The sequence below is a fragment of the Bidens hawaiensis genome, unplaced genomic scaffold (genome assembly GCF_021521415.1).
Source record: "Bidens hawaiensis isolate Kalapana, Puna unplaced genomic scaffold, B.hawaiensis_p1.1 tig00011793_1, whole genome shotgun sequence".
Classification (NCBI taxonomy): domain Eukaryota; kingdom Viridiplantae; phylum Streptophyta; class Magnoliopsida; order Asterales; family Asteraceae; genus Bidens; species Bidens hawaiensis.
Genome location: NW_027491937.1, coordinates 776129 through 787987, shown reverse-complemented (window position 1 = coordinate 787987; position 11859 = coordinate 776129). Strand labels below are relative to the sequence as shown.

General features: G+C 35.6%; 1 protein-coding gene and 1 pseudogene across 1 annotated transcript; one reads left to right on the top strand and one right to left on the bottom strand.

Moving 5' to 3' along the window:
* The first annotated feature begins 688 nt into the window (after positions 1 to 688).
* On the top strand, positions 689 to 7974 carry LOC143539093 (RNA demethylase ALKBH10B-like). The gene is made up of 8 exons (XM_077032508.1): positions 689 to 989; positions 3625 to 4002; positions 6155 to 6288; positions 6377 to 6494; positions 6771 to 6887; positions 6974 to 7089; positions 7175 to 7329; positions 7402 to 7974. The coding sequence occupies exons 1-8, from the start codon at positions 689 to 691 to the stop codon at positions 7832 to 7834; spliced, it is 1752 nt and encodes a 583-aa protein (XP_076888623.1). The 3' UTR covers positions 7835 to 7974.
* A 176-nt stretch (positions 7975 to 8150) lies between these two features.
* LOC143539073 (putative galacturonosyltransferase-like 4 pseudogene) lies at positions 8151 to 9562 on the bottom strand (annotated as a pseudogene).
* Between the last annotated feature and the right edge of the window lie 2297 nt (positions 9563 to 11859).

Genomic DNA, 11859 nt, shown 5'->3' with positions numbered 1-11859 from the left:
AATTAAATGTAGTTTTAGATTAAAAAGGAATAAATTTATAGTTAATGTCAAGAATATGGTTTTAGACATTTGATAAAGTATTAAGATGAATGGTTATGCTTAGTACTTATGGGACGTCAAGAGGTTAAGGAAGGTGATCACAGTTATGAATATGATTAAATATTTTAAATGATGTATGATATGTTACGGAATGCATGTGAAGAATGTGATGTTAAGGGGTTAATGTTGTTTTTGGCTATTTCTAAGCGTATTGAGATGTTTCTTCGGTATATCATTAGTATATGAGATCGACGTAATGAGCAAAACAATTGTGTAAGGCTGAGGGTAATGGGGGTGATCGGTGGGCGCGGCCGCCTACGTGGCTCGCGAACACCGCTACACCCCTCACGTGATCGGGGGCGCGGTTGGCCGCCGTGGCTGGGACCGCGGGGCTAACTAGCCGTTGGAGACTTGGTTGACTGGTCAACCTATCCGTTGGCCAGTCAAATTTTTTTTTTACCTATAAATACAAATCCACACTTCCTATAAAAACTCAAACCACACATTCTCTCTACCAAAACTTCTCTTTATCTCCATATTTATAAATGACATCGTCGTCATCGTCTTCGTCTTCCTATTCTACCGAAGAAGACAAACTCATTCGTCAAGCAGTTCAAATGACGATAAGTTTTTTGAGAGATCATTTCAAATGGTGAACATTTCAAACGGGTACTACCTCGTTGATGGTATTTACAACGAATGGGGGATACTTGTTCAAGCTTATGCGTCTCCAGTTTCGGACAAACGAAAGTACTTCACGAAGAAACAAGAATCGGCAAAGAAAGATATTGAAAGGGCGTTTGGAGTCCTAAAGAAAAGATGGGAAATGTTGGCGAATCCAATAAGATTTTGGATAAGGGAGAAGATAACGGAAGTCGTCATCACGTGTATAATCCTACATAACATGATACTAGAAGACGAGGGTCAAGCTATTTGTCAAAACTACCAAGGTGATATTCCAAGACAAGAATCGACGATCACCAATGAACAACGACTCGACAACATAAATATCATCAAGAGCGGTGAGTTACACGGCAACGTTCGGCATGAGTTGGTCAAGCATTTGTGGGATAGAAGACCCGATAATCTTGCATTAGACTAGTATCAACGTAATGTTTTATATTATTATTAATGTAATGTTTTATATTATTATTAATGTAATGTTTTATATTATTATTTAATGTATTATTTAAAATAATTAAATAATAAAAAACTGGATCAAACCCCTGATCACCTGGACCACTACACCCTCTGGAGCTTGGTTGATGGGCTTGATCCATGGCCATGCCATCGCCTACGTGGCGCTAATATATTAGATCACGTTGGGCTCAACCAAGCCACACTACCATTAGCCTAGGGGTGTTCAGTATTCGAATCTAACTCGAATAACTCGAAATTCGATTCGACTCGCATTCGAATTTGACGGTTCGAATTCGATTTTCAGTCATTCGAATTCGATTCGGTTCGCACTCGATTTTAGTAATCGAATTTCGAATCGAATACGAATTTATGATTATAAATTCGTATTCGATTCGAAATTCGAATTCAAACTATTCATTTTATTAGCTATTCTGAATTCGAATCGAATCGAATTTGTCGAATCTATTTCGAATTAGAATCGAATTCGAATCCAGCTTCAAAATTTCAAAATTCAAACAATTCGATTCGAATTCGTTCGAATATTCGATTCGTTGAACACCCCTATATTAGCCTAAGTTCTACACCAACTTCTCTAGCTTATAGAATTATTATTCATTGCAGTAAGTCCATTCAAGTAAGAGTTAATATTCTTGTCTTTAATAAGCACAAGAGTCGTATTCTAGTTCTTTAGTTTAACCCGTCAACTTGTCACAAAAAAACCTCTACTTTTACGGTTATAATATTATATATTTTAGACATTTTTACAAGATTATTAGTTTAAATGGAAAGAAAAAACAAGTGGCAATGATAAAAACCTTTAATCAGGTACACAATTATGATTATTTTACTTATCCTCAAAATCACAATAATTGATCTATGTCGTTTGTATGTTCTTTGAATTATTTAGAAAATAAATTTTAAAGAAAGTGACAGGCATTGCATGTTCTCTATAATTCGTCTCCTGATTATTGGCACATGAGTTTGGGATAAATTTTCGATTTTATTCTTTTTGTGGATTAATTAATTATAAAACAAATACAAATTTTAATAAATGGTATTTGTTCCATGATGATTAAGTTTTATTTAAGAGGTAAACAATATAAGTAAGCCATCGTAGGGTTGTGGGGGCGTGGCTGCGTGGTTGTGTCGCATGGTCCAAATTCCTAATAGTATCGCAGCCGTGGCCCGATGGGGACCTTCTTGCCATGGGCATATAATTTTATAAAACAAATTGTTTTCTTTAATATTACCACTATGATTAAATGTAAAACAAAAGATGTCTTTTAGTTATACTTATACGTCCGAGTTGTTAAAAATTATCACGATGCGTCTATACTAGTTATACCAAGGCGTTTAAACTTTAAACAAGTTACAACGGTGCGTCAAAGTTTTCTAAGTCCAATGCATAAACTAAATGTGTGAATACAATTAAGCATCCAAACTGTTTCAACTGTGTGTCTAAAGCTCAAATGTAATTTAACAAACTGAATCCGTTTGGTAATTTGAGTATTAATATGGTATTTAACAAACGCATACACCATTGCAGTAAAACACACACATCGCATTTTCAATACTATGCACGCTTCACATGAAAAGTTACCTTTGACTAAAACCCGACTTCTATTTATAAGAGCATCCGTAGTGCCTCGGCATCCCATGGACTATCACATCTATAACTTCAAGCTAAAATCCCATCACCTCACTGACATCACCATCTCTCTCATAATCTATATTCTTATAAGAAAATCTCCAACATGAGCCAAAACCCGAGGTCTGGATGACGTGGTATATAACACGATAACCGACACCGCGACGTTGTGAGCTCAAGTTCAAGAGCTTGAATATTTTTAAAGCAAACAAGAGGGCAGGTCACCACTCTCACATCATTTATACTTAAAATTTTAATAAATTGTTAATGTGGTTTATGAAGTTTTATACATGAATATTTTTTAATAAAGTTTGAAATCTAATATTACGATTTGTATATGTTTGAAGATGCTTGAAATTTAATTCAAGGTTAGAGAAAATGGAAATTTGATTTTGGATTTGAATAACAAAAATATGATTATAATTTATAAACTAAAAACTAAAAAGAAAGAGAAGAGTTTACCTTTGCTTTGCCAATTACCACCTATGACATAACGAAAATATTTCGTCAAACAATGACACGTCACCAAAACATGCGAATCACAACTTGACAAGTCAGCCATTTACCCAACACGTACGGACCAATTTTTTTCACTTATTCCAACATTTTATTTTTTCACTATATAACACACGCAAAAGCCATCCCATACATGCACATCGCTGTATACACTACACATTCAACATTTCAATACCTCATATTTCTCTCTCTTTTAATTTTCCATTTAACCATCGGCAAACACTCGAATTAAACCCCATGGCGTCAGCCGATCGCGTCCCGTTAATGATGCCTGCACATCATCCCATGGTTCCGAGGCGAGTTTGCGGCGATCATTGACGCGCTGTGCGGCCACCTTTCGCAATTAGAAGGCGGGAGGTGTGACTACGAGTCCGTGTTCGCTGCCATACATAGGCGTAGACTCAATTGGATCCCGATTCTCCAGATGCAGAAGTATTTTTCCATCGCTGACATTAGTGTTGAGCTCCATAACGTGATTCAGAATAAGAAGAAGACGAGGCCTGAAAATGCTGACAAAATCGTAAATGAAAATATAGCCGAAACCGAAACCATGGAGATTGCGTTTGAGTGCGATGATAATGATCGAAACGACGACGTTCAGGTTGTGGATGGTGATTGCATTAGAGATGACTTACCGAATAGTGAGGTTACAGATACAGGTAAATTCGATCTATCTTATTATTATATGCATCTATAAGACTATAACTACGTGTTTTATATAAACAAATTGTTTAGATCTGTTTTCTCTGTTTCGAATGGTATACATGATTTTGCACATACGCTATATTATGATTATTAATTTTGTAGCATCATTGATTATTATTTCAATTTAATAATATTAGTTTACAGCAACTAGGATAGATTCATCTGTTTTTTTCTTTGGAGTTTATTTGATTGAATTCTCTGTTTTCAATATATTAATTTTGAGACTTTCATGCTATTGGGTGCAAACGAGTCAAGCTGATCACGAGCTACTTGACTCGATAAAAGGCTCGAAACTAGTCGAGATTTTTTTAGGTGAAGCTCCAAATGCTCAATTAAAGCTTCTTAGTTATTGAGCCTGAGCTCGAGGAAAAGCTCGTTTTGATTCATTGAGTCTTAGAGAGACTCGTATATTTTTAAGTTTTACCTCGTTTGGACTTTTGTGGTTATATGAATTAATTTCACATTGCACCGTCGAGTTTTGTCTCATTTAAGGTACACAAGCTTGAGCCGAGTTTGAGATTGAGTTTGAAAGATGCTTATTGGCTTCTTGGTGTTTTTAAAAAGCCAATAAGTTAAAATGTGTTTGACAATTACAAAAATCTTTTTTGATTTAGCTTTATGACATGATTAAAAAGCAGTTTTTCAAAAGCCCTAAATCCTGGCTTTTTAAAAAACTAATAAGCCAATAAGCATTTTCAAACTCAATCCCAAACATGCTCAGTTTTAGGTTTTTTTTCAAAATATATATAAGTAATTTAAAAACGTATATAGATTCATTAATAATAAATGAGCCAAGCCTAAGCTTATAAAGCAACTCATGAGTTAAGCTCGAATTTTAAAAAAAGAGCTTGAATCGAGTGAACTTTGCTGTGATTTCGAGAGTAGTCTAGCTTTCAAACAAAAACAAAAACCATTTATTTTTTAATTTCACGAGTATTTCGTGTTCAATATAACCAATATTTTAGTCAAAATATTCCACCTCATTTTCGCTAATTATATAACTTCTTGCGTATATTTTATTTAAATGATTGATTTAACAATTAACATATCCACATGGTATGATAAAAAATAATATTAGCTCTAATTTTTTAACATATATTGTATTGATTGAGATTCCTTTTTAGTGTTTATGGGGTGTCATAATATCATGAAGCCTGCAAATTAGATCCGTTATAATGGATGGCATCACATGTGTCATGTTATTTTGGTGGTACCGTTAGAATTTGGTGCAAATTATATGCTCATCCCTATGTGATAACGATTCCATTGTTAACCAACTCTCCTTGTGCATTTGAATTGGACCAAGTAGTTCCTCCACTATCAATGGTCTAGAATGTACCCATAAAAGAATAATATTTGTTCCCCATGAAACTTTTAACCAAACTTTTATTAATTTCCCATTAAAGTTAATATTAGAGTAAACAGTGGTTTTCGTCTTTATGGTTTGTTTATATATGTGGTTTTAGTCCAATAGTTTCAAATTTGTGATTTTCGTCCATGTGGTTTCATTTCACTTGCAATTAAATCCGACCCCACTAACCTCCTTAAATCTTATCGTTAAACACATCAGCGTGTCCCTCCAGTGAGGGGTAGTTTTGTCCTTTTTCTCCCCAAATAATCCCCAATCTTAATTCGCAAGCCCCTCACGTGAGGAGTTGGGGTGTATCTGGAAAAAAAAGAGAGGATAACGCTGCCCCTCACGTGAGGAGCATGTTGATGGGTTTAACGACTAGACTTAACGAGGTTAGTGGAGTCGGGTTTAATTGCAAGTGAAATGAAACCACATGGACGAAAATCACAAATTTGAAACTATTGGACTAAAACTGCAGATTTAGACAAACCACATGGACGAAAACTGCAGTTTACTCTTAATATTATAATATAAAATATGTAATAATAAGATATAAATGTACCATTCAGAAGAGTTGGCGGCACAACTTGTTGCCCACGTATCTGCTCTATGTTGTAATTGAATCCTTTTATTCATTACTAATATATATATCTATGTAGAATGTATGGATGATATTGATACAGATAGAATGATATTAGTTTCATAAAAATATTGAAGATTGTTAACATATGAATATATACATATTTTTGCTGTAGGATCTCAAGAAGTTCAGTTAATAGAAGAAAACAATGATATAAGCTCAAACCAAGAAGACGACTGGGAGGCTAGGCGTGCGCAGATCAAGATGACAAAAGGGTTCGTAGCCAAGGAGTCTGTAAAAGGACATATGGCGAGTTCTTTTTTTCGCAAGTCATTTGTTGTTTTTTTTAAGCATAATGTGTGACGCATAAAATTAATGATTGATTTTTGACTAACAGGTGAATGTTGTAAGAGGTTTGAAGGTTTATGAAGACATACTTAATGATTCGGAGCTGTCTAACCTGACCGAATATGTGAATGATCTACGGGTTGCTGGTCAGAATGGTGAACTCTCAGGTGGACCCCGAATCGATTCGTGATGCTTTTATAGTTAATCTAGTTCTTTCCCTTTGGGACTGAAGTTTTGAGATAGTAAGGGATTGAACAGGTTTGACAGTTATTGCATTTCCTTATAATTATCTTAAAATGCACTATCAATCATAGTATCCAAAAGTTTTTCTAAACAACAAAACATTATATAAACTGATGCAAATACTTTTGTTAACTGTTACATTTGTCTTTTGTTTCTTAAACTAAGAGAATTAATTCTTGTTTTTGCTTAACTATGACTAGGCGAGACGTTTATCAAGTACAATCAGCAGTCGAAGGCGATTAAGAGAGAACTCATTCAATATGGAGCTCCTATTTTCGGTCAAGTAAAAGATGATGCTATAACTAAATCACAAGATAGTAAGCTTCTTTACTAAGTTAACGTTTTATATCATTGATCGTGTTTTCGGTTCATTGTAACTAATTATCGATCGATATGTGTGTAGGCCAAATCGAGCCGATCCCAGCTCCTCTTGAAGATGTCATTGACCATCTGATTCAGTTTCATCTTATTTCCGAAAACAGAAGACCAAACAGCTGCATCATAAGCTTCTTTGATGAGGTATTAACCATTTTTTGTAATGCTCTTAATTAATTAATATGTGGGTTCATATAAAGTTTACAGTTAAGACATAATATTAATGCAGGGTGAATTTTCACAACCTTTCTTGAAACCACCTCATCTGGAACAACCTATCTCCACTCTAGTTCTTTCCGAAACAACAATGGCGTTCGGACGCACTCTAGTATGTGATAATGATGGAAACTACAAAGGGCCACTCATGCTTTCTCTAAACAAAGGGTAAGTTTAGTTTATTTGATAATAAATTGTAACATATTTAAGTTGTTGATGTTAAATTTTTTAACTGCACAGATCACTTTTGGTAATGAGAGGAAACAGCGCTGACATGGCACGCCACGTCACTTGTCAATCTCCAACTAAAAGAATCAGTGTAACATTCTTTAAAGTTCGGATAGACCCGTGTGAGAACAAAGTGATAACAGTCTGGCAACCGGATGCACCAATACCAAACGGAACCGTTAAACCCTCTGATCCTACAACGGGTGCAGTCCCTAAATGGGGTGCTCTCCGTGCACCACAGCTGCTTATGTTAGCCCCGGTTCAGCCAATGGTCATGAGCCCAAGAAGGTTACCCCGTGGCGGCACTGGTGTCTTCTTACCATGGACCGTCAGGTCAAGAAAGCCCACTAAGCATCTACCTCCTCGAGCCCAACGGGATCGTCTTCTTGTAGCTGAATCACATAGGGTCGAACCCGCTTCTGATTTGGGCATTAGTGTTGCTTGAGAAGATATAAAATCTGAACCAATTTATGTTTTACCACGCGGAAGCTAGAAACTAGAGTCTACGGACATGATTAATTACACTTCATTTTATAGTTAGTTAAGTTTAAACAGTGTGAATCATATTTGTATTAGCATTAAAGAAGTTTTCACTAAGTAATATTTTCTATATTATACTCTACATATGCAGTAACTAAAATTACTAACTTGACTACAAGACGAGAGGCTAAAACAAGATCGAGGTTGAGGATTAAACACGACGTTTTCACTTGCAGATACATTCCCACACATGATTCTTTTCGCGTTCTGTTTCATAGGAAAGATCTAATAAACTTGATCTAATGCAAATTATGCAATGCGCTCATTGCAAATCAACCGAACCACTTTTTGCTCATTCGGGCTCGGTTCTGGCCTTTATGGATCAAACAATGATTCTGTTTATCGACCTGGTTTTGTCACTCTTCCAATGTATGTTTAGATGATCGGTAAAGATCATACGGGGCCCACAAGTGATCAACCGTGCAAGGTTTCCTCGAGTCTAGTCTTAACCATGGTTTACCTTTTCCGCTCCAATGAAGCAGGCTAATCGGACCGGGGTGCAAACTCCTGCACCTTCCTTGAATGTTGTCACCACCTAACCCATGTTGGTTCCATCTATGATCAATTCCTTTAATGTTCCCAGCAAAAACAAGCAAAAATGGTGGCAATGAACCCAAGTGATATATCCTTTGTTGCTTTTGCACTGCCATCCATTCTTCTACTTTGTATGAATATCCACCTTTCCTCCATTTATGAACATCTACAACCATCACTCCCGTGTTAAAATAACACGCGTTTCGCCCCCTAAATGTTTTCGATAATGCGGGATCCATCCAGAAACTATTTGTGAAGTATCGTCTAAAGTTTGCCTTGCAATACTCGGGTGCAGCGAGTACCTTACCTTCCAAGTTAACCCTCCACAACTTCTTAATGTCATCAACCATCACAATGTCCGAGTCTAAATAGATCACACGGCTCACATTCGTCGGTATCATGTCTGCTAGGTAGACTCGCGCGTAGTTCAATGGTTGGTCTAGCGCGTGACGAATGGATTTTGAAATCTTCCCACAAACCTTTTTCGAGTCAAATTTATATATCTTGAACTTAAGGTACGGGAATGTCGTTTTGATGGTGGATTGGATTTCGTCGTCGCAATGTGACCATAAGAAATGAAAAAACAGGTTTTCGGGACAAAACGAATGTTGTAAAATGGATAACACGGCTGCCACGGTCCCACGAAGGTAGTTCGAGTCAAGAGTCATTGCCACATGGACAAGTTCTTTGGTGCATTCATCCCCGTTGTGAAACACGGGTGCTTCACGAAAGAGGGGAAAAGTTTTGGAAGGTTTTCGGATGAAGCTAAGGCGGACATTGGTGGCAGCGGTGGTGGTGGTTGTGGTGGTTGCTAGTAGGATTATAATAATGGTCGAGGCGAGAGACAGGAGGCCAATGAGGAGTGAGGGAGAATTTGATCTCCGTAAGGCCATCCTGTCTTTGATATTACAAATAAAACAAAGACAGGATAATGCACGAAATCAGAATTATTAGGAGAAAATATTTGACGCAGCCAAGAAAGACTGGTTGAGAGAAACTTTAGGAGATTGTCAAATTTTTTGATATGTAGGATTTGGATCAATTGGTTTGTGAGGAAGACCATATTATTCGGAAACAATAGATTTGTGGTTCCAAAATTTCAAAATTATGACTTTCTAGCCAACAATTAAAGTTTCTTGTTTATCATTATGTTGGTTTAATTACAAGTTATTTTTAAACATATCATTTGTAGTAGTTTGGATGCATCATTATATTTGCACACTTCATGAATGGTAAAAGTTTGACAACTTGGATGCTCTGTTGTAATCAATATAAACACACTATTGTAATTAGTTAGACACAACATTGTGATTGACTAATTTTAAACCACTGTTACATGTTACAACTAATTTAGACGTACTATTACAATAATAATGCATCAACTCAGATAAAGATAATAAATCTTTTAATTTATGATATGGTTCGTATACAAAATAGTGTAGGATATAAAATTATTTGAGTTTCGAATGTTATATAAGAGTCAATTTAAATAAAAATAGAATTAAAAATATCATCATCATCATCGTACTCAGTATATCTCACCAATAGCAATGCTATGGTAGGGTCTGAGGAGGGTAAGATGTAGACAGCCTTACCTCTATCCCATAGGGATAGAGAGGCTGCTTCCGGTGAGACCCCCGGCTCGATAGTAGTTTTGAATCAAGCCTTGGACATAAGACACATAACACTCAATCATCGGGACACCGGCTGATTGGTGCATGTGCCCTTGTCTTTCGGCTATCAACGCCACCACATTAAAAATATACATTGATTTTTTATTCTGCATTCGAATGTGTAACTTATTAATTTTCTATTTATTTATTATTTTATCATCGCTTAAAAAAAATCGATCCAAGCCGGTACACAATTTTTAACTTTTATATTACTATGGTATTCTAACATTTTAAAGTATTAAAAAGCCGAATCATGTTTTCTAAAAGTATCAATAATCCCGAATTCAAACATCTAGGATACTCATTACGAAACACTTTTCCTGGCGTTATGATTAGGTGATCGACTATTAACGCCGGCTAGTGGCTACATCACGTCATGACGTTATGGCCCGAAGTTATCATTATGGGTGAAATGTTAACATAGTAATGAGGATCAAACTTTGAAATTGTGGGGCCATCAAGCTAGTGACCAATTTAAATTATTATTATTTTTTCTTTTTTTTCTTATTTCATTCACTATCCATAACTAGCTAGTTAATGACTTAAAGTTTGTTAAGAGGGTATGCCCAACCACTTTAGGGGTCTAAGACAAATGAGAAATTTGGGGTCCTTACCAACATTTGAAGAGATGAAATTACATAATTTATAATTTTTATTTTTAAAATTAAAGAGTTACTATCATGTTTTATATATAAAGTTTTAAGAATTTTAAGCTTTATTTTAAACTTTATATATCTATAAAACATCCAACTTTCTTTTATCTTTCCCAACAACGACGGTGCAAAAAAATTTATATATTTCTCAAAGAAAATACATATAGAAAATAGTGAATGGAAAATTACTATTGAGAAACAACAAAAAAAATGCATTTTGAAAGAGTTGATCTTTGTGTACTAACCTTTAAAGGATTAAAACACATGCACTTTAACCACTTCAGCAACACATGGCATAATTTTCCAATTATATATTTCTTTTTTACCTTAAGCTGTAGCTTTATCCGACATTACTATTAGGCCGACCCTACTTGTTAACTCATAACACCCTAATTAACAAGTGAATAGGGCTGACAATTTATACATGATACATGAATACACGATATGTACCTACACGACTTCAACAGGTAACAAGTAAAACCTTAATAGGTTTCGTGTACTAAACAAATAGACACGAATTTACCTGTTAATTTTCGTGTACATGTTAAGTACCTGGTTAGATTTTTATAATTAAATATATGTATAATTATAAGTTATCCTAAACGCTAAATTCCTAAAACATTCTCACTATTTGTTTCTCAGCCGTCACTACTCATCACTTACGAACATTCCCTATCCGGCCTTTGTTTCGCTAAACAGGTTGTCAAATATGTGTTTCTAAACAGCTCTTACCGTGTATACCAGGTAGTAACATGTTCGTGTTTGGGATACATGTACACGATAAGTTTTTGTGTCGTGTACATTATACACATTTCGTGTTCGTGTCTTATCATATTCGTGTTCTATCATGTACAGGTATACACAGATATGCCAACCCTACAAGTGAGTTAGTTAAAGCCCCATTATCTACGACGTAACACTTTAACTAACTCTTGCTTCTTAAACCACACCGCACAACCTTAAAATAAAATATAATAAAAATATCGCCCGAATCTAAGCGGTACATGCGTTCGAATCTTGAACCCTTGCCGACCTCGTCTTCTCTCCGATTGGGGCTTTATAATAATTAA

What these genes read in the sequence shown, in the direction of transcription:
- LOC143539093 (XM_077032508.1), top strand. Translation starts at nt 689, where the DNA reads ATGGTGAACATTTCAAACGGGTACTACCTCGTTGATGGTATTTACAAC. An exon ending in TATTTGTCAAAACTACCAAG is followed by an intron (nt 990 to 3,624) that starts GTGATATTCCAA and finishes GCCTGCACATCA; the next exon opens with TCCCATGGTTCCGAGGCGAG. An exon ending in TCAGAATGGTGAACTCTCAG is followed by an intron (nt 6,495 to 6,770) that starts GTGGACCCCGAA and finishes AACTATGACTAG; the next exon opens with GCGAGACGTTTATCAAGTAC.